We start from the raw sequence: 21,354 nt of genomic DNA, 5'->3' as shown, positions 1-21,354 counted from the left end.
ACCTAACCATACTTACTATAGATAAGGCTTCGCTCATTTTTACAGAACTTGTTGCAATTCGCGCCTGTATTATTGCTCGGGCGAACTTTAAAATTATAACGAAATAACATTTGGTCACAAATTTAATGAAATAATGACCATCATCTCCGATGGTCGGGTGGCTTATATATCAATGCATATAGGAACGCAATAGAGTGGATAACCGCTACTTAAATTTGCATAAAAAGCATGGATTCGGAGTATAGTGGGGTAGAATTATACTGAGATTCGATATACCATTAGTGCAAAATCAACCTTTGCACACCTCGTTTTCCCGCTACATATGGTTCATTTGATTTTCTCGCCGGGATGCTCAAGTGCTTTTAACTTCCTAGGTTGCACCACAAAAATTACTATTTATGTTGTGTTCAGATATTATGTGGGAGAAAAAGCGTAATAGGAAAGTGCCGTAGGAAACCAATGATCAAATCCAGCTTAAACCTGGAATAGTTAACGGAGGGAGCACTTTTAGCTGCCTCCCAGCAAATGCCGAAATACGTATGTGCACATGTACCCCCAGGAGTTTGATTTGTAAAGTTGTTCTTTGGAGAAAAAAAACGTATAAAACTAGTCATCCCCTCTAGCCAAAGGTTTTCTTTTACGCCAAATTTTTACCCCCCAACCTCTCCTTGACTTCATCCTTGCCGGCCAAGGCCTCTATTCCAACTCCTTCTATTCCCTCTTCCCCACCCTTCTATCTTCTCTTTATACACTTTTTAGAGCTAACTTTTCGCTAGTCGATTTAACCTGTTATCCTTTCAATCAAAATGCTTGCTAAAACACTGCTTATCGCTACCTCCTTGGTAGCCTTCTCCGGGCTCGCTGCCGCCCACATGGAGCTCGTTGACCCCCCACCTCGCCACAGCCAGCACTCGAAATATTGGTCAAGCAAAGGGGAAGTAGACTATGACATGAATGCTCCCATCGGTTTCGGTGGAACGACTTATCCCTGCAGAGGATTTAAGGCAGGGCCTGCTGAGCGCACCTACAAAGCGGGACAAACTGTTCCGATTAAGATTGGTGGGAATGCTCCTCATGGAGGCGGTCACTGTCAGTTTGCACTTTCTTATGATAATGCCAAAACCTTTGTCGTCATCCAGGACGAGATGGAGACTTGCCCACTTCAGCGCAACTACAATATCAAAATCCCTGCCAATGCCCCTTCTGGTAAGGCTGTATTCGCATGGACTTGGGTAAACGCTGTAGGAAACCGCGAGTACTATATGAATTGTGTGGATGTTCAAATCGAAGGAAAGCAGGGTGGAAAACTCACTGGCAAAGAACTTCTTGTCGCGAATCTGCCCGGTAAACCTACTATCCCTGAGTTCAATGGAAACAAGAACACTGGTAAAGATTTGTTCAACAAGCGCAAAACTATCACTGTGAGTGGAAATGGTGACGGACCCGTCCAGCCCGGTGAACCTGAAAAACCAGGCAAACCAGAGAAGCCCGGAAAGCCCGGCAAGCCTGGAAAGCCCGGAAAGCCTAATAAGGGGAATGGTAAAAACAAGAATAAGGGCAAACGTCCACACATGCGCAACAAGAGACACAAGGCTCGCGGTTATCATTATTAAGCAGAACCCTTTGAAAGGCTATCCAAGGATTAATGAGGCAAAAAGCTCTTAATTTATATATTCTGCTTATATTTTCCCATCTTAATTGACAATAGTAAACGTCTTTTAATTGGCCTAATAATATATCTCGATTATTTATTTGGCTTCAAATTTGTTGGCCTAAAATTTTATATCTCAATCAATAGATTTCGCCTCCGCTTCATCTACAAAGATCGTTTCAACTACTAAATGAATTATACACAATAAATTTAGCAATGACAACCTCCCCATCCCCGATCAATTCTCTTACTGTAGATCAGTTGCGTGAGCGTCTTGCTGAGCTTGGATTGGATTCACGCGGGTTAAAGCAAACACTCAAGAAACGCTTACGGAATCACGTAAAAAATTCAAAAGAAACACAATCGAGTTTACCTGATGCAAAAGCCCACCTTGGCTCCACTTCAGATCTAGACAGCAAGAATATCAAAGCGATCGAGTCAGATGCGTCAGATCATTCTGAGGAGTTTCCTCAATTCCCCAAGCAGCCATTCGACTATTATTTGTTTTTCGATGTAGAAGCGACTTGCGAAAAGACGGGTAGTTTTGACTTTCCAAATGAGATCATCGAATTTCCTGTAATATTGGTGGAGGCAAAAGGATTCTCAATAGTGGAGGAATTTCACTCCTATGTAAAGCCTAGCATGAATCCAAAACTATCTGAATTTTGTATTGAGCTAACGGGAATTCAACAGGTATTTACCATCAATAATCTTAGGATTTTTGTCCTATATATACCTATAATGCTTATCTGGTTCTCTTTGTTACTTTTTTCAAGAGTTCTGTAGACCAAAGCCCACTCTTCCCTGAAGTTCTTATCAAATTTCAGGACTTTCTCGCTCGCCACTCTCTCTTCCGGGAAAATCGTGCTGTATTTGTTACGGATGGTCCATGGGATATTCGCGACTTTATTACCAAACAATGCAAACACTCCTCCATACCACGCCCAACCTATTTTTCGGAGTCTTTTGTCAACTTGCGCTTACTTTTCTCGGATTTCTACGGATGCAAAGAGAGAAATATTCCTCGAATGCTGAAGCGGTGGGATGTAGAATTCAATGGAAAACTGCACTCGGGCCTGGATGACTCGCGAAATTTGACAGAAATAGCCCGAAGGATGGCAAGGGACGGGTGTGTACTTAGAGCAAATCAGCATCTTAAGACGGATGGCAGTGTTTTCTGGATCAGATATTATGCGGAAAACCCGAAAAAATCACTAAAATCAAAAAGGAGATGAAGGCGGAATATTTGCTATTAGTCTATACCATTTTTTTTTTATGTAAATAGCTTTGTCGTCGTTATTTCGTATTTCAAAGATATTTGCTTAATTTTTTGGACTTCAGGGGGAATATCCACTGGAAAACATTTTTTATTTCATATAACTTTTATTTTATATTTACAGATATATTTCACGCTATAGATTTCCTTTGGGTAGAATGGATGATTACAGCTGCAGTGTGTGTATTAATGTGTTCTTAGGGTCACACCATTTTCAATGATATGCGAGCTTAACGTTCTTGTTTCATATATTCACAAGAATGTATGGTGCTTAGAAGGGTAGGCTTAATAATAAAGTTTTACAGAAGAGATTAAGAGTGAAGCGAAAAATCGAAGCATAAAAGTAACATCTTCAAAATTGTGTAGACACTTTGAGGAAATGGCATTAGCTTGTAGAATATAAAATAGATTATGTTAAATTGAATAAGAATACTATGTAAAGCTACAAATAAATATACAGAATTAGCATTTATACAAGCTAGGGCTCTAAAAAATCATGCCAGCTACATTTGTTATAGTGTATTCAGTTCTTCTTACAGCAATTTAGATACTTTGCCTACCCCTTTTGTGCGCCCTTCCCGAAATATTAATTTGCTTCCAACTTTTATATACTCGGGAGTTTTCAAGAATCGAAATGTAACCGTCGCGCGGTCACCTGTTCTTAGAACACTACGACCTCCCAGGCTAACAATGGATACTGTTTGACGCACTGTACCACAATGCAACATAGCCTGGTATCGTTGATTTATCGTGCTTGAGTGATAAAGCACTAGAATTTCTGCCTCGAATTCCTGAACCGCTAGATGACACAAAGGAAAAAAAAGTAAAATATCATTCGTGAATTCGAGCTAATAGAGGGGGTAAAAATCTACCTTTGGGCGGTGTCTCTGTTTTGCTCAGCATCACCATGCCTTTCCTTATTGCACTTCTCCGAATTCTTTTGAGCGCAAAGCTCGCGCTTTGCCCTGCATTTACCAAAGGGACATTAACGCGTTTCCGTTGGATGCTCTTCACAGTAGTAATTTGGAAATGGCCGAGAGAGTCTGGGCCAATCAGAAGATGGTCGCCTACATGAACCACGCCTTTACATATAGCAAACACCTGGTCAAAATTTAGTTGCTCGAGTGAGTTGCGGCTGAATTGAATTTACCAGTCATCAGCACTCCACTAACGACGGTCCCAACAAATGGAACAGAAAATGTGTCAGTAATCTGAAATTCAACTGGCTGGCTGATATCATAGTGGCCATTCGCTGGAAGGATATTTAGAAATGACTTCAGTAAATCTAGACCCTAGATAATATTAATGTCAGCTAAGAAGAAACGCTACGGGTTAATACACGAATGTACTTCGCCGGTAACATTCGATACTTGGAATATGGGGCAGAGCCTCTCCGACTTGAAATTTTGCTGAATGAAAGTTCAAATCAGAGAACATAGCGTAATGAAAAGGTGAGCACACAACTTACTGCGGTGAGAACGACGTCTTCTAAGGATTTGATGAAAATAGGAATCTTCCGGCATCCGGGGCTCTTGAGCAATTTTGTGAGTTGTTTTATCGTGTTTTCGAGCACATTCAATGGACACATATCAATCTTTGTGATCACAACATAGACGGGTACGGAAAGCGCAAGGGCGAGACCAAGATGCTCTTTTGCCATACCGATTATACCTAATTTAACGGATAGAGTTCGAGGAAAAAAAAATTTAAACGCGTAATTAAGGTTCAATATCCTATTAATCATTAGGCAGCGAAAATGGGTTTTTACCGGCATTAGCCCCAACCATGAGCATCACAAAGTCAGGAGCACACCCAGTCATTCCGAAAACAGTGGTCTACAGAAAAAAGTGGGTTTGTTATAAACACCGCGTCCAACACTTACAAACTTTATGATCTCATAGAGACCCTCAAATACTTCTCGTGACCAGCAAGGTCAATGAACGAAAGGACTTTGGCTGCTTGTACGCATATGTCATCCCAGCTCAATTTTCTTTGGTCGCCTTGAATAAGCTTGGAATCAGCCGTGAAACCCATAATCTCCATTCCGACAGAGGATGTCCGTCCACTTTCAAACTCATGTTTATGTCTGTAGAGTGGAAAAGAGAAATGCTCAAAAAGGAAATGGTTAAAAGCCTACTGATTCTTGCTAGAATTGCATACCGGAATAGATTAACCCGAGCTTTACCACGACCATCATCGAGAAGGCCTTTTGTCAAGACTCCGAGTAGTGTTGACTACAATAAATCCATTAGCACATCAATACACCATACCCATCGAAAAAAATATATATAACACCTTTCCAGCATCCTAATAATAGAGATTACAATTAGAGTAAGATGGCAGGATAATCGTAGAATAGAGCTTCACCAACTTGGATCTAACACATACCACATTTCCAACGACAGCAACACGCACCTCAAGTAATTCTTCCATTGATTTCGGTCTTTTGCGCACTAATATGTGGGCAGTTTTTGCCTCACTTTTGCCTTGTGCATTTTTCTCTTCGCCATTATTTATGCTCGCTGTCAATATTAATTTCTCACAAAGTACAGAGATCTCGGCGTCAATCCTTTTAGCAGCCTCGCGTACAGTCCCTATGCAAAGCTCAAGTTGTTGCGGCGTGAGATTTAAAGATGCACCGCTATCTATAAACTCCTTGCATCAGTTTACAGACAGATTCACTCCCGCAAAAACTTTATATAGTAAAATGTTACTTTCTATGCCGATCTCATAAAGGCATTCGCCTTGGCCCTCATTTATTCTAAGGTCTAGGTCATTCTTGATTATTCTGTAGTCCTCCTCAGTAGGATATAATAGTTGGTCCTAGGATTCAGAATGCCGAATCGGAATATTAGTAAAAATCTCTCGGTATACAGTTCTTCATGGTTTAAACCTTTAATGACCGTGTTTTTGCACCTCTTTGATTGCTCTCAATCTGGGAGAAATCGAAGTCAGGATTAAACAATGCCTCGTGATGACTGTCATCAAGCGAGCACTCAGCAATTTTAGATCCCAATGAATAGGGTGAATCCTTGAAAGACTCGGACATGGCGGGGACGAATTTTGAACTAGAAAAGTGGAGAATATGCGATCAGAGAGGCAGTCACAAAAGGCTCAACTAATTTGTACTCCGGTTATGTCTCAACCGAACTTCAATCTACGACTCATGTTCATTTGACTTGTTACCAAAAATTAAAGTTCCACCCCTCGAGGATGTCATTCACGTGTACTCTTGTCCCCCTTGTTCCTCGTATCCACCCGGAAAGGAATACCGAGTTGATATTTTAAATAGGGGTCTTTGCCCTCACTTGCCCCCCTTGTTTATTTATTTGTTGTTTGTCTCTCTTGTAATTTTTTTATCAAGCTCGCATCGTCTTTAGAATGACATGTACTCTACATCCTCCCAATAGCTCCGTTACCAAGAAGCTGCCGGATTATTTATTAGGTACTCTTCATTTCTGTCCCAATCTCCAACCGGGATGAACTTCATCCTCTTCATGTTGAATTCTCTTAGGTTTTGCATGTGAATCGATTTGGGAAGTTGCCACGGCTTTCGTACCTCGCCCATCCCATTCAAGCAAAAAAACCTTGCGGGTACTCCCTGAGTTCATGCTCTATATGGAGCGAGTAACTCGCAAGGCTGAAATTGATGCATATACCATGATTATTGCACTTATTTATGTATACCGTTTAAAGAAGCGCCTGTCTGAAAACATTGTAGTGGGAGAATATGGTATTGATAAACTTTCTCTAAGATTACTATTGTTCCGTCATTAATCACCTCTTATTTTTGGTTAGGATTCTGTCACAAAATATTTACTGCCTGCGTACTAGTAGCTTGTAAGATAAGATCAAATAACGAAGAGGATGTGGTTGGGACCGGAAAGAAGAACCGGAAATGTATGCCAATGAATACCCGCTCTATGTCATACGTGGTAAATAATGTGTTCACCCCTCAAGAAATCTGTGCCATGGAAAGGTCCCTCCTCTATCACCTGGACTACGATGTGCTTGTTAAGGACGAGGAAGTGCAAGCATTTATACATGAGCACAAGAGGGATCTCTTTTATGGATTCTATTAGATACACCTTTCATTATATACCAGTTATACCCATCACTTCAGTTTTATGTACTCTTTTTTTTTTTAATCTGTCCCCGCTCTTTGTATACTACCCTTGTTTTCTGCTTTTTCTTATTTGTATGATTCAGTCAATCTCAAACTTATGAAAAAACTTCGAATAGAAACCATAATGAGTCAAAAAATCGACTGAAGAAACTGATATTTCTTGTTAATATTAAGTAAATGATCGATGATAATAATCTTCATATTATCATTGATTGCATTTCTGATTTCTGAACGTAAGGTTCTACCACTAGTATATTAGCGCTTCTGCTATTTTATTGATCTAGTGTCTGTTTCAGTTTACTACCAAGATTCCCGACTTTTCTCTCTGAATTTTGTTGGGCATATGTTGACGCCAACACATTTAAAGTGTAAGTGCTTACTCTCTTCGGAGTATGATTTTTAAACAATGCTTTGGAAGAGCTTAGAGAATAAAGAGAATAACTGCTGAGTAAAGCTCAAGAGAAGTGCTATCCACTTGTATTGTCATATTCATCTAAGCTTGAGCTTGAAAGTTGCTATCGCTATGTTTCATCATGATATATAGTAGTATGTGGTTGGGATGCACATTGAATTTCAACCTTTCCAGGGTTTTAAGATAAAAAATCAAAATCGACCGCTTCAATACTAGTTAGTATATAGCTTAAAATACAGTGCTAATTAAATATACCTTCTCTAGAACTTCTAATATTGTTCTCAAACGCCATATCGTTTATTGGTTTTACTGCAGAAGCTTGGTCAATTTGAAATTTCAAAATACAACCAGTCCATTTTTTCTTATTTTTTCCGCTGGGAATTTGAAGCTCAAATTATATTCCAACTATCCTTTTTCTATTTCTCGACCTACCAAACATGACTTACAGAAAACCCTACATTCTATGTTTTGGTTCCATTAATATTGACGAAGTATACGAAGTCCCACATATCGTCAGGTCGGGCCAGACTATATCCTCCGCTAATAGGAGTATTGGCCCTGGAGGCAAAGGTAATTATTCCTCGTGCCACTTAGATTTTTGCCTGCATTTCTCTCATAAACTAATGACTACGCGTAATTATAGGCGCAAATCAAGCATACGCTCTCGGAGTGGTACTCATCATATTTTACATATAGTCACTCTTAATATATTTCTGATCATTATTACCCATAGGCCTCGAATGCATGCTTCCTTGCCGGATGCGTGGGCAATGACGGGCTCTGGATCCTCGAAGATCTTGAAAAAGCACAGGTCGACACATCAATGACAGAACACAGACCAGAAGGTCAAACTGGTAGGGCTATTATCCAGCTGAGCAAAGAAACTCGAGATAATGCCATTGTGCTATTCCCTGGTGTAAATAGGGAAATTAGCCTTGACTATATCCACAAATTCATTCATGAAAAGAGAAGTGAAAGTAAATGGCTAGTAGTTCAGAATGAGATCAATTCTGTGGATTTAATTATTCAGGAAGCCGCTAACCTTGGTAAATAATTATACTTTTTTATGTTTATTCCAAGACGCTAAATATATTCTTAGGAAACTGGTCAATTGTTTTCAATCCTGCGCCCTGCACACCCGATATTGTTCGGAATTATCACCTTGATAAAATACATTATCTTGTTGTAAACGAGCACGAGGCATGTGATATTTATGCGCAAACTGGCGCCTCTTCCACGTCCGACTACGAAACTATTATGCGCGAATTGGCTGAAAAGTTTCCGAACCTACTTGGTATTATAATAACACTTGGCGGAGAAGGGGTATGCGCACGCTTCAAATATAATAGAACCAGCTCAGCAAGGGAATACCGATTATCCGCTATTCAGGTCCAAGCGGTGGACACCACATGCGCTGGCGACGCTTTTGTGGTAATTTGATTTTTAATGCGGTATAAACTATTGTTGGTTCACGCCATCCATATAATAACGTAGGGGTATTTTGTGGGAAGCTTGGCCACCGAATGGGAAAAGGTTGAGCAAAAATCCGAGGATACATACTTTGAGCTGGTAGAGAAGTCATTGAAGATAGCTATGGCCGCGGGTGCATTGACTGTTAGCAAAAGTGGAGCAATGAGATCAATCCCTACGTTGTCAGAAGTAAAGAAGAAGGCAGCAGCGGAATATTCAATCTGAGACAAGAAAGCAAGAAGAGGGATGGTTTTATTTAAACTTAATAAAATGCATATATAAAACTTGTAGAGTCGAATAATAAAAGTTAAACTATATGATTGCGAACCTAGTCTCGCCGTCTTTTTCGTACAAGCTTTAGTTTAGGAGCAGTTAATATCGCACTAATTGATTTATTCTAATTATTTCGACATACCTTTTCTTCTTCATAGTCATCGTCCTCTTCATCGCCATTTTCACCTTCGTCTTGCTCCATTTCTTCCACTTCCACGCCTTCCTCCATCTCCTCATCCTCTTCGATTTCTCCAGGCAATTCCTCTTCTTCCGGCAATTCCTCTTCTTCCTCCAGCGGTGCAGGGCCTTTTCTTCCTGCCATCTGGCTTTCAGTTTCCATGATTTTCTTTAAAACTATGCCATCGTCGTCATATACCAGCACACCTTGCTTCCATTGACCTGTTTCAAGACCAATTTTCTTGTTGCGCTCAAATTCTTTTACAATATCGCTGGCACTACCGCGCCAACCCTTGTAAAGCTGAAGATTCTGACGGCCAATAACGCGCATTGTTTTAACACGGAGATCATTGCCAGACTACAACAGAATACTTAAACAATTCAGAACTACCATTAGTAAGCTTTTCGCAATAATTAACTATACCCATGCAGGCAGGAGCTCTTCAGAAATCATTCTGAAGTTTCCAATTCCATGTTTTTCGATGCCCTGAATAAGTAGCTCACGCTCTTTAGAAGTCCATTTCCTGGGCTGTTCTGCCTCTTCGCGAGCACCCTTTGGCGGCCGGAAGTAACTACATATTTCAAATTCTGTTAATTCTACAAATCTTTGGAGATCTATAAATATTATAGGAATATACTCTTGATTTAATCGGCCATCTTCAAAAATCATATTTTTTGTCACTTCAAATTCAGGGCGAACACAAAACATGAGCCGAATTTTTTTGATCCAATCGCGCTTTGCCTTAAGCGCCGGATCGCGTTCCTCTTCCTCACGTTCACGCTCTTCTTTTTCGCGACGTTGTTGGGCTTTTCTTTCTGCTTCTTCTTGTTCCTGAACCGTAGAAGCAGAATCGGTATCAATCGAAGCTGTTGTAGCTGGAAGAGGTGATTCGAGAGGTGTTTCTGGATCTGATGTGGTCATTCTGATTCTATGGATTATTATTGTTATTTGTTAAAAAAATTCCAAATTAACTAACGCGTAAAATTTTCAAATTAAGATTTTTTTTATCTTGAAATTATGCATTGCCTTATACGATTGCTCTGAAAGCTTCCATTATTTTATTTTATAGCAAACTCAGTTTATGACAAAAGCATTAATATGGCAAATACTATCGAGAATATTCGTCTCATTCTTTGTGTAAAAAAAAAACTCTATCACGCGGTTGAGAGATCACTTCCGGCAGCTTGAGAAACTCGAACCGGGTTGCTATCCTCTGGCTTCATAGCAGGGAAGAGCAAGACCTCCTTGATATTGTGGGAATCCTATGATAGGGGTATCAAGTTTAAAGTGAGTCTAGGCCGATAGCCGCAGATGAAAAATGTAAATCTTACCGTCAAGAACATGGTCATACGATCAATACCCATACCCCATCCACCAGTAGGGGGCAAACCGTATTCGAGCGATGTGCAGAAAGTCTCATCGATCATTTGGGCCTCATCATCTCCTGCAGCCTTGTCTCGTGCCTGCTGTTCAAAACGTTCACGCTGATCAAATGGATCGTTCAACTCCTAAGAAATTGAATACTATGTGTCAGAATGAGCGCGAGAATGAGAAAAGTAAAATGGTCTACCGTGTATGCGTTCACGACTTCCTTTCTTGCAACAAACAATTCAAATCGTTCGCACAATCCTGGCAAGCTGCGGTGATACTTGGCGAGAGGTGACATCATCTGCGGATGTCCACAGATGAAAGCGGGGTTCACGCAATCAGTTTCCAAGAATTCGCCAACCAGCTTATCGAGTAACCGAGCATTTGTCCGAGGGGCACCACACTCCACGTTGAATTTGTCACAGAGATCCGACAAGAACTTGTTGGTCTCATCTGTGTGTAACTGGTCGCCCGGCGGGAACTTCACATTCAACTTCTTCTCCAGATCCTCGATCATATTAATGCGGCGGAATGGAGGTGTAAAGTCGATTTCGAGAGCCTCGCCAGTAGGCCCATCGGGATGATAGGTGATGCGGTACCCGCCTGTCAGCTTCTTGACCATACTAGAAATCATACGCTCCGTAATATCCATCAAGTCGTACATATCGGCATAGGCCATGTAAAATTCGCAGGTCGTAAATTCAGGATTGTGAGTAAGGTCGATAGACTCATTACGGAATTGGCGTCCAATCTCATAAACGCGGTCCATTCCTCCAACAATCAACATCTTCAAATACAGCTCTGGTGCAATGCGCATAAACATGTCCAGATTTAGATCATTGTGATGAGTTTTGAATGGCTTCGCTGTAGCTCCACCAGCAATCTGGCTCATCATTGGAGTCTCTACCTCAATGAAATTAAGCTCATCAAGGAATTGACGCACGTGGTTAATGATGCGTGAGCGAGTAATAAACTTATCACGTACATAGTTGTTCATAATCAAATCAAGGTAGCGCTGACGGTAGCGTTGCTCCTGATCCTTAAAGCCATAGTGTGCCTTAGGCAACATACGCAAGCAGGGGGAAAGCAAAACAATATCCTTGGGGAAAATTGAGAGCTCGCCGTCCTTGTCCTTCGGCTTAGTCTTACCGGGCAATCCACGTACACCAACAATATCACCGCGACGCAGAATATTGTGAATGGCCATAAAATCGGTTTCGGAATCCTGTGCCATAGCGGCAATCTGGATTTTAACGCCGTCAGCGTGCAAGTCATAGAAACGCATTTTCTGGCCAAGTAACCGCTTGTTGTGGATACGTCCAGCAACAGTTACTTCTTCATCAAGCTTTTCTCCTTTGGGAATATCCTTGTACTTAGCAATAAATTCAGGCAACGAGATGCTAACTTGGAACTTGTGGGGATAAGGATCAGGGTTCTTTGACTGACGCATCTTCAAAACAGCCTTGGAGCGTAATTCGAAATATTGCTAGGAACATAATAAATTGGAAGTATTTAGTAAAAAAAAGAGAAAAATGAAAATGTTGCATATGAAGGAATTTACATTTGGGTTAAGAGTTTCTTCGCCTTCTTCTTCATTATTGTTACGGGTTTGACCTTGAACCGCAGCAGCTTCAGCAGCCTCTGCCTAAAATTACATTGCCTATTGATGCCAAATTGAAATCAATTGCAAAGAGATTAAAGAAAAATACCTTCTTCTTTTCCTTTTCCCGGAGCTTTTGACGGCGCTTGAATTCACTAAATATTATATAGTGTATTATTAGTCGATCTACATCAAAGGAAAATGTCCAAGAAAAGCATACGTCTTGGAGATCATCTCGCCGGTTACTGGATCCTTTTGCAGATTAGGAGCACTTTGTGCTTGAATTTCGTTGTTGTCGCCACTCATAATTTTATCGATTGTCTAATCTAGTATACTTAGCAATGAGAGGATGAAAATTGCAACTAGTTGAGTTTTTGTTTTCAGTATTTAAAAAATATTTTTGCAGTCACCCTAAGTCACAATTTATCAAAGATAATCTTATTCGGCATCAATATTAATATAATTGATGTGACTTGTTATGTCTTTGAATCAAAACTAAAACCAAATGATCAATTTTTATTTCAATGAAATGCAGTAAAAACCATGGTAGAATCCTTGGTAAAAAAGCACGATAAATAGAAGAAGAATCATCCATATAAGACCATAAAATGGTAATTATTTTGATAATTTCAGTAGAGTAAACAGAGTTTCAATAGATATGTGAATATTGAAAAATAGAAAAAAAAAAGATATAGTTGCGGCATTTATATCTTTATTGTAGTACTTGCGAGAGTTTTATTTTGGTAGAGTGAAAATAAAGGGTCACAAGGATATCAATATATCAATAGTATCCGCATATCATTCCAATATGATACTCATCTTCCTTAATATCTATCCGCCATACATCTCCAATTTTTTCCTCATCTTCTAATCGTTCTAATAACAATTTGCTCTCTACTGCTTTTATATTACTAAGAGTTCCCACTGTTACGTGTGGAACTCGATTCGACGACTCACAACTCGGAGGATCAATATCGTGTACTGTGAGGGTTATAAGTTGTGAAGATACAACTAGTTCCTTAAACCGAAACTTCACTTTGCGGGCAGCTACGTCTCCATTTTTCGTTACACTTGAAAATTTGTCCCATAATTCTTGCTTATGCTTTTTGAGTTTCGGATCGATCTCCCGCTCTATATCCATTGAATGTACAAGTGTGATGTGGTGGGTGGGTGGGAAAAGCTTATTATCTCGCAAATAATTAAATGTCGCCAATGCTCCCGGGGGTAGAGGGTGTTTGGTAAGGTAGGATGATAGCCACTCGATGAGGTTAAACTCAAGACTGATGCCAAAGTAACGCGGGATCTTCTTGGTTTTTGCTGAAGCGACCACCTTTTTTGTTGTTGGGGTATATCCTTGTGCTTTCCGCAAGGCTTTTTGCTTCTGTTCATCAGTAGGCTGTTTAAGATCAAGCACCGAGAGACCATCGAGGGCCGTATCGAGCATATGTTCCAAACTATCAGTCGGATCCAGTTTAATGAGATGATGTATTTGTCTATCGCCCATCATGTCCCGATCAAATGGCTCAAAAGAATGCAAAAAGTTGAACACAACCTCGGAATAATTCGCGTTACTTCCTGGAGTAAGTGATTGATGATTCTCTCCGCGTCGTCGAATGCGTTCTAACGTTTTTTGGGCTATCTCCTCCGCGGGTTTTTCCTCATGTGACCAGTAGAGAGCGATTATTCGCAATTGTTTAATTTTCTCTCTAATGCTCATGATCAGGTCTCGACGAAGCTGATGAGTATGGTTATTTCTATTCAAAAATTATAATTAATTAATGTAATGTATAAAAAGCGCGAGATCTTACTTGTCAGCAATAACCACATTTTTGCCCGAGAATTCTTCCAAAATAGCTTTGCAAAAGTTTCTCATGGGCTTCTTTCCAGGGATGTTATCATTTTGAATGTGGCCGAATCCAAATATCTCAGCAAGTGCCAGGGATATGGTTGTTTTTCCTATCCATTAAGATATTACTTAGGGTAAATATAATTATTATGAGAGCGTCTAGTGCTTACCGCATCCAGGAGTTGCTACAGTTAAAATTAATGTTTTATCGAAATTGTGCCCATCGTCTTGCTCTTTATTACTCTCCCCTAAGTTTACTCGATTTTTTTGGGCATATTCTAAAAACATATCTCGTACCCGAATGATGCCTCGATTTTGCTTATATTCTTCAAATAGGCCAGGATTTTTCGTTAGTGTTTTCTTCACCCATGTGGCATAATGTGCACTAGCGGGATAAGTTGAGCGGAATTCACGTCCTCCTAATATTGCCTTTGTTATCTCGCGCCATTCACGGTACATGAGATAGGGTTCTTCAAATTTAACTTTAAAAAAGAAATCACTATTTGTATCTAGCTCACGACAGCGCACCACGAAGCCTTCTATATCACGACCATCGAGTGATCCTTCTCGAGCAATATCGTCTAAGAATTTACGGGTTTGATTGAGCGTCTCTTTTCGTATACACTTAACAGTGAGAAATCCAAAATATTTTGCAACACGAGCGACAGCATCTGACGGCCAAGTTCGCATATCTGTTGTATTATAGTTAATGCCGTGGAGATAGAGCCCGCGTCGTTCTTTTGGATATGGCAGTACATGTTCTTCAAAGTCATCGTCACATAGCTACAAAAACGAAACATAATTTAGCTACACTAATGACTAGGAACTAACTAGAAATATTACTTCTGCAACTGCTGTAATATTGTATTCCGATAAAAATTTTGCAAGTTGCCTTCTGGTTTTGCCAGCCAGTTCCAAGTGTCTCCCAACCCACTCGGCACCTTTCTGGGAATGAGACACTTTGACGTTTTCCAGTTGGCCCACGGAATGTTTACTAGTAACTAGTAGCTCTCCATCCGGTAGTCCAGCTAAGAATATTATACAACCATTCTCTTTGACCGTTATTTCATAAGTTCCAGCTGTGTTTTTCTCAATCCAATCCCACTATATAGAATCGTAAGATACTATAATTTGCCGGGGATCGAATAACAATGATTTCAGCTCACCTGAGTCTTTTTGACCTCGCCAATATTGAAAAATTTATCGTATCCACGTGCGACAATCTCGTGTTTTCCTTCTTCATTTTTTCGTGTAAATAGCCCACGCGCAAGGGTTGGAAAAGGAGGAGGATCTTTCCTATATTGAAACTCATTCATCTTCCAGCTTACAATAGTATATCCATTTGAAAGCTGGTATTCGTGGGGGGTGACATTGCGCTTACGTTTACTTCCACTTGAGTTCGCGATAGTATAGAGCGCAACAACGAGCTCATGGACATCTTTGGAATTGGGTATTGGAGGTGAAATTCGGACTGAATCAAGCTGTTGAATCAAATCTTCCACTTGTTTATCAAACTCCCTCTTTTCTTCCTTTTCGAAGGCTAGAGTCACATCGTCTGAGAGCTCATAGTAGGCTGTCATCCTTAACCAAACTCGTTAATGTATTACAATCAGTAGTATACTGTAAATTATAGTAAAATTGCTAAGCCATTCAAGACTATTCCATTAATACGGTTGGATTTAATGATTTTACGAGGTTTCGGCCAGCACGGAGTGTGCATAAGCCACAGCTAATGATGATACCAAAGCAGGTACACGAATATCCTGTTAAGGGTTCAGTTAAACATGCGCAAACCAAATTGCTTTCCGCGGGTATATTATACTCTTAATTTTCAATTTTCATATGCAACTTAGCAAAGCATACATCTCTATCTGAGATTCTTTTCGTTCTGCACTAATAAATATTAAAATGCCTTCACAATTTTCTTTCAACGACATACCTGATCTAACTGGACGGGTTGTCTTGGTAACCGGTGCAAATACGGGTATAGGAAAGGTGTGTGCTCGAGAGCTTGCGAATAAGAATGCACATGTGTGAGTGTGATAAAGAATGAAAGTTAATTATTCATAAACATCTCAACTATTTATCGCTTATAACATTTAACACTTATAACATAGCATTATTGCTTGTCGTTCAGAGAAAAAAGCTCGCGAGGCAATCGATGATATCCGCAAGGTTACGCAGAGAGGTGTTATTGAATTTCTTCCTCTTGACCTTTCTTCCCTCAGCTCTGTAAAGCAATTCATCGAGCATTATAATTCTATTAATCTTCCAATCGATATTCTAATTGCCAATGCTGGCATATTTATGGCACCCTACGATCTTACAAAGGATGGAATAGAGTCACATTTCGGAGTAAACCACATTGGGCATTTCGCACTCATAATGGGATTACTACCTTTAGTTGAAAAGTCGGCACCATCTAGAATTGTGATTGTATCATCTGATGCACATGGGTGGGCTCCAAAAAAGGGTGTGGAGTGTGATATTGAGAGAATTAATTCAACTAAATATTATAACCGTCGAGTCGCTTATGGGCGTTCTAAATTGGCAAATTTATTATTCGCGAAAGAGCTAGATCGTCGTTTACGAGAAAAGGGCATTAATGGCGTAAGGGTTAACACTCTTCATCCAGGAGTTGCAATGGTAACATATATATATCACATAATACAACGACAGTATTTTAATGAGCGGCCTTTTTTAGACAGATCTAATGCGGCATCTCCCTCTTCCGAAATTCGTCGTTAGTATGGGGGCAAAATTTTTGTATGGATCCATCAGTATTGATGATGCCTCGCTTACCCAGCTTTATGTTGCAACTAGCCCCGAGCTAGATGAAAAAGATCTACATGGAGAGTATTTTATACCTATTGCAAAGGTGATCGATACTTTTCAACACGTTTTTCTTGTATATTCGTGGAATGTTTAACAATTTTTGAAAATTAGATTGGAAAACCTAGTAAACATGGGCGAGATCTCGACCTCGCTAGACGTTTGTGGGAATTTACCGAGAAATTAGTGAACGAAAAGATTGAACACAGTATCAAAAACAAGCTTTAAACTGTGTATTTTCTTTTTACAAGTGTGATATGCTAGTTTCAGGTAGAGATGTACTATTAACTTCTATTTTGGATCGGTTTTTAATTTATTTCGAAGATATTTAATATATTTTTATGATGTACTCTTTTATGCTGTATCAATTAATATAATAACAAAATTTATTACAAGAGTCAAATAGAATATCCTCAGCCACCAAACGACATAATTAAAATCGTTCCCAATGTTAATTAACATGTTCGTATCTAAGGCTTATTACTTACTTCTAAGGCGGTTCCAGGGTATGAAAGTCCTGTTATCGAGAGCAATAATTAATGTATCACTCGAGCCTTCACCAACAGCGTATCTGTCATTTATTTAACTACGATTGCGAGTAACTATTATCAGTTTTATTGGTATTATATTCCTCGACTGTCCTCTATTTCTAATAAGATCTATTAATTCTTGATACGGTTTTTTTTAATTCAAATTTAAAGATTATGTATAACTACAGCTCTGACTTTTTCAGATCAAATTCATCTCGGCAGCTACGTGAAAATAGTAGAAAAAATCGTATTAGTGATGTCAATGGGCATTTTCGTTTTGATTCTTCATCGACTGTCGTCGAATACGATAATTATGAGAATGAGCACTCTATCCTTAGTCCGCATGCTCCAAATCATGCTGTTCCTGAACAAAATAACGACGATTGCTACCTTGCTTCTCCTTCGGCCTCCGTGTCGACTTCATTCGACCATCTCCCGCTGGAATATCAGCAACAGCAACAGTCCCAGATAGAGTATCTGAGAGTGCCAGGTGTGGACACTCAGATGTGGTTAAAAAATAGTGAATTTTCTGAAGCAGATTTAACGACTACTATGGAGCCACATTCATCTCGCAGTCGGAGCGCGGGTTCACAGGCGACGAGACGAAGAATAGGGACCGCAGGAAGAGGATTTGGGAGCTTAATTAATGATGATACCTCAAATATCCCTGAAGGTGGGTTGGAAATTGTATCTCTATATAACCTCACTAACACTATATTTTCTTTACGTCTATTTCAGACTCTGTTGAGGATTTATTGCAGGGTATTACGAACAAAGATGTTTTACGATTGACGCAGATGACTCGAAACCATACAGATAATGAGAGTTCAAAAGAAAAATTTAGCCATCAACTTATACCTGATGATGAAAGCTTGGAGATCGAACGATATTTAAATCATGATGAACACGGTAAAATTGGGTCACGACTTAAGCAATATCAATCTATAGCATTTTAATATGATGGTGATTTTTTCATAGCACATTATAGGCAAAAATTGCATCCATCCCCCACCACTCTCGAACGATCAGAACAATGCAAACAATATCTCAAAATTCGCTATAACATCATTTCTACATTGCTACGCTCCGGTGAATCCTACAATCCACTAGCAATTATTCGATATCGGGAAGAATATAATGAACGAATGCGCTCCATAAACAAAAAACCTGTCCATCGTTTACCTAATAATTCACGAGCCAAAACATGGCAGCTGGATAATAGTGATCTGCTTAAATATTCTCGAATTGCAAATAGAACAGATTTGCAATTAACCAAAGAAGAGGAGAAAGACGGAGAAGAAGACTCAGCTTCGGATGACCCTGGGAGACCCACTTCGTCACTCCGAGTAGTTGCTCCCTCATCTAGTAGTAGTTTTGAAGAGATAGCTTATCGCGGCGAGTCTTCCTATTCGGGATCACAGAGTTCCGTCACTTACCCCTCTCAGATTAGCGGGTCACATACTAATGTGGGTTTAAAGAAACCAAGGGATAATTTTCATGTACTGGAGCAAAAACCACCGCGAAGTTCGAATACTCACACCCAATCAGCTCATCATGGCTCAATGCATTCTAAGTCTTCCTCTCTCGGAACCATTCCTGACGCCGGCCGTTCTTCCCTCGACGACTCGGACCGATACTACAATCGCTCGTCGTTAGAACACCATTTGGATGGCAAGAAACGCAAGTCTTGGTCCCTTTCACTCTTTCGGAAACATAAAGGCAAAAAAAGGGAGGAAAATGGGCGAGATCGGAGCGCATCGTTAGATGCTCTACATCAACCCCGACTTGCATATGGCTCAGTGCCGGATGTGACCAGTGAACAAAGTCAAAGATATCGCTCGATGCTTCAAGAAATTGGTACTCTTGTGAATGATTCAAAGGCAAGTGTGTGTTATTTTCATTTTGGCAACTAATTTTCACATCATCAATTTTTTTTAGCCTTTACCTGATATCCCTGAAGCTTCGACAAAGTTGAAGAAGGCTACCCAGCATTACTCACACCGAAATGAAGCTAACCCTCCCAAGTTTGCTGTTTCTTCAATGACCTCTCTTCCGGATACCTCATTTTCTTATCAATCTCCTGACTTATCCTGTGGAGCAATGAAGTATCCCCATGCGAATATCCATTCAAAATCATCTCCTAGGCAAATTCCGATAACTGGTAGATGGCAGGAGGAATTTGAGGTGGATGAATTGGAAGAAGTAAGGGAGAGGTCTGATTTACCTCTAGATATTTCAGAATTGGAAGATACTCGAGATGTAAGATCATTTCTACAGTATGATTAATCTATAGTATTATTAACTTTTTTTTTGTAGAATCAGGCGATGAACTACTTAATTGGATCGAAACTCTCGTTGGACGTAGGTGGCTCGTACTCAAAGCACCATAACACTAGTGAAGTTGACTTAGAGCGAACACGTATATCTCTGGACACAGAGAATGACAATAATGTAGAACAGAAAAGTGATATCGAAGAGAGACATGATAGTATGGTCTATACGCTTTGAAATATATCTATCCTTAACTCAGCTTCCCGATTACCCTTACTTGTTTATAGTAAGAGAGACTCCGCACGAGGAAGAATCTCACCGCACTATTGTACTTGATATGGACAGGCTTCCGCCCAAGCTACGCACAGTTATTGAACAGTTTAAAACGAAGGGAATCATGCTAGAACATAGTCGTGAAGGTGACGTGGTTGTTTTTGATCTTGCGGATGGCGAAGGAATTGCTTTTGAGAAAATGATCGAATGCGACGGTAACCCTTTACTATAAATGAATGGGGAAACGATTAATCTTACCTCTACTTTGATTAGGTGAACTCATAAATCTCCATGTCACACTTGTGGGTGACCCAGAAAAAAATAGCAGCGGCAAATACCAGGAGATGGAATCAACTATTTCCAATAGTACGAATATTCATATTGAGGCGCGAGACTTTGCAAAGTTACACGAGCATCTCCTTGATCTCTCCCAAGAACGTATCCATAATCTCCAACTAGAGGAGTATAATAAACCGATCCATTATTCTCCAGCACTAAATGGATTCGTAAATGCTCAACTCGGAGTGGAACTCGGAGTAAATTTAATCAGAGATGATATGGCTCAATATGATGAGATTCTGGGAGATTTGGATGGACTGAATAGACGTATTGGAGCGCAAATGCGCTCGATAAATGAAGAAATCAAGGAAATATCCGCTGTGATCAATGAGCGCTACTTCCATATAGTATTTTTTTTTTTAGTTGATTTATTCATTTATGTATTCTAAATCTTTTTTAAAATATTAGCTGAAGGGGCTCGAGGATGAGGTTCAAGTAATTAACGCCATGCTCGCTAAAAATCCTTGGCTAGATATTGGCTATATTATTTTGGAGTACTTGATGGCCGGTAAGTGGTAAGTTATAAGCTTCCTTAAATAAGTTTTAACACTGGTTTTGATTCTGTTAGGGATTGCCCTCCTGTTCTGGTTCATAGTTCTTGTGGTTCGTGCCGCCAAGCGCAAAGGTGTCCAACTTTTACAAGTTTCTCGGCACTTTTCGGCAATCATTGTGGAGTCATTACGAGAGGCGGTAGAACGAAGATAAAATAGTACATATACTTAGTTATTTATCCATGTTATCATTTTCCACATTTTTATATGTACCATATCTACCTTAAATACTTTAATCTTTCCACTTAATGTTTTTTGGCTGTACTTATTATACTTTTTTCTATTGTTCTTTCTAGTTTATTCTTCTTTTAAAACCCACCACAGCCCCGTTTTATTAACAGTTAGCATGCTCTTCTGC

The 21,354-nt window shown here is 39.8% G+C and overlaps 10 protein-coding genes across 10 annotated transcripts; 6 read left to right on the top strand and 4 right to left on the bottom strand.

Annotated features, from left to right (window-relative positions):
- Positions 1 to 806: 806 nt before the first annotated feature.
- Positions 807 to 1,613, top strand: VTP21DRAFT_195 (uncharacterized protein; the record flags this gene model as incomplete). Its single annotated transcript, XM_069392091.1, has 1 exon — positions 807 to 1,613. The coding sequence occupies one exon, from the start codon at positions 807 to 809 to the stop codon at positions 1,611 to 1,613; it is 807 nt and encodes a 268-aa protein (XP_069256574.1).
- Positions 1,614 to 1,867: 254 nt separating this feature from the next.
- On the top strand, positions 1,868 to 2,886 carry VTP21DRAFT_194 (uncharacterized protein; the record flags this gene model as incomplete). Its single annotated transcript, XM_069392080.1, has 2 exons — positions 1,868 to 2,344; positions 2,428 to 2,886. 2 exons carry the CDS (start codon positions 1,868 to 1,870, stop codon positions 2,884 to 2,886), a joined length of 936 nt encoding a protein of 311 aa, XP_069256573.1.
- Positions 2,887 to 3,460: 574 nt separating this feature from the next.
- On the bottom strand, positions 3,461 to 6,450 carry VTP21DRAFT_193 (uncharacterized protein; the record flags this gene model as incomplete). The annotated part of the gene is made up of 12 exons (XM_069392069.1): positions 3,461 to 3,726; positions 3,800 to 4,009; positions 4,078 to 4,219; positions 4,289 to 4,336; positions 4,396 to 4,598; positions 4,696 to 4,762; positions 4,833 to 5,013; positions 5,088 to 5,161; positions 5,316 to 5,572; positions 5,642 to 5,750; positions 5,821 to 5,995; positions 6,347 to 6,450. The coding sequence occupies 12 exons, from the start codon at positions 6,448 to 6,450 to the stop codon at positions 3,461 to 3,463; spliced, it is 1,836 nt and encodes a 611-aa protein (XP_069256572.1).
- Positions 6,451 to 6,536: 86 nt separating this feature from the next.
- VTP21DRAFT_192 (uncharacterized protein) lies at positions 6,537 to 7,009 on the top strand (the record flags this gene model as incomplete). Its single annotated transcript, XM_069392058.1, has 2 exons — positions 6,537 to 6,660; positions 6,726 to 7,009. 2 exons carry the CDS (start codon positions 6,537 to 6,539, stop codon positions 7,007 to 7,009), a joined length of 408 nt encoding a protein of 135 aa, XP_069256571.1.
- An 893-nt stretch (positions 7,010 to 7,902) lies between these two features.
- VTP21DRAFT_191 (uncharacterized protein) lies at positions 7,903 to 9,160 on the top strand (the record flags this gene model as incomplete). Its single annotated transcript, XM_069392047.1, has 5 exons — positions 7,903 to 8,035; positions 8,109 to 8,137; positions 8,199 to 8,511; positions 8,565 to 8,896; positions 8,960 to 9,160. 5 exons carry the CDS (start codon positions 7,903 to 7,905, stop codon positions 9,158 to 9,160), a joined length of 1,008 nt encoding a protein of 335 aa, XP_069256570.1.
- Positions 9,161 to 9,263: 103 nt separating this feature from the next.
- Positions 9,264 to 10,307, bottom strand: VTP21DRAFT_190 (uncharacterized protein; the record flags this gene model as incomplete). Its single annotated transcript, XM_069392036.1, has 4 exons — positions 9,264 to 9,290; positions 9,351 to 9,743; positions 9,810 to 9,957; positions 10,024 to 10,307. The coding sequence occupies 4 exons, from the start codon at positions 10,305 to 10,307 to the stop codon at positions 9,264 to 9,266; spliced, it is 852 nt and encodes a 283-aa protein (XP_069256569.1).
- A 233-nt stretch (positions 10,308 to 10,540) lies between these two features.
- Positions 10,541 to 12,660, bottom strand: VTP21DRAFT_189 (uncharacterized protein; the record flags this gene model as incomplete). The annotated part of the gene is made up of 6 exons (XM_069392025.1): positions 10,541 to 10,648; positions 10,718 to 10,894; positions 10,957 to 12,240; positions 12,316 to 12,399; positions 12,464 to 12,509; positions 12,575 to 12,660. The coding sequence occupies 6 exons, from the start codon at positions 12,658 to 12,660 to the stop codon at positions 10,541 to 10,543; spliced, it is 1,785 nt and encodes a 594-aa protein (XP_069256568.1).
- Positions 12,661 to 13,135: 475 nt separating this feature from the next.
- VTP21DRAFT_188 (uncharacterized protein) lies at positions 13,136 to 15,780 on the bottom strand (the record flags this gene model as incomplete). The annotated part of the gene is made up of 5 exons (XM_069392014.1): positions 13,136 to 14,108; positions 14,163 to 14,310; positions 14,371 to 14,983; positions 15,044 to 15,304; positions 15,367 to 15,780. The coding sequence occupies 5 exons, from the start codon at positions 15,778 to 15,780 to the stop codon at positions 13,136 to 13,138; spliced, it is 2,409 nt and encodes an 802-aa protein (XP_069256567.1).
- Positions 15,781 to 16,108: 328 nt separating this feature from the next.
- Positions 16,109 to 17,260, top strand: VTP21DRAFT_187 (uncharacterized protein; the record flags this gene model as incomplete). Its single annotated transcript, XM_069392003.1, has 4 exons — positions 16,109 to 16,233; positions 16,318 to 16,846; positions 16,905 to 17,078; positions 17,147 to 17,260. The coding sequence occupies 4 exons, from the start codon at positions 16,109 to 16,111 to the stop codon at positions 17,258 to 17,260; spliced, it is 942 nt and encodes a 313-aa protein (XP_069256566.1).
- A 476-nt stretch (positions 17,261 to 17,736) lies between these two features.
- Positions 17,737 to 21,150, top strand: VTP21DRAFT_186 (uncharacterized protein; the record flags this gene model as incomplete). Its single annotated transcript, XM_069391992.1, has 9 exons — positions 17,737 to 18,235; positions 18,301 to 18,471; positions 18,541 to 19,427; positions 19,501 to 19,821; positions 19,885 to 20,050; positions 20,121 to 20,321; positions 20,380 to 20,792; positions 20,854 to 20,953; positions 21,014 to 21,150. 9 exons carry the CDS (start codon positions 17,737 to 17,739, stop codon positions 21,148 to 21,150), a joined length of 2,895 nt encoding a protein of 964 aa, XP_069256565.1.
- Between the last annotated feature and the right edge of the window lie 204 nt (positions 21,151 to 21,354).

This window comes from Calcarisporiella thermophila (genome assembly GCF_041956535.1).
Source record: "Calcarisporiella thermophila strain CBS 279.70 unplaced genomic scaffold VTP21scaffold_1, whole genome shotgun sequence".
Classification (NCBI taxonomy): domain Eukaryota; kingdom Fungi; phylum Calcarisporiellomycota; class Calcarisporiellomycetes; order Calcarisporiellales; family Calcarisporiellaceae; genus Calcarisporiella; species Calcarisporiella thermophila.
The sequence above is the reverse complement of the archived record's forward strand: the minus strand, read 5'-3'. Positions and strand labels throughout refer to the sequence as shown.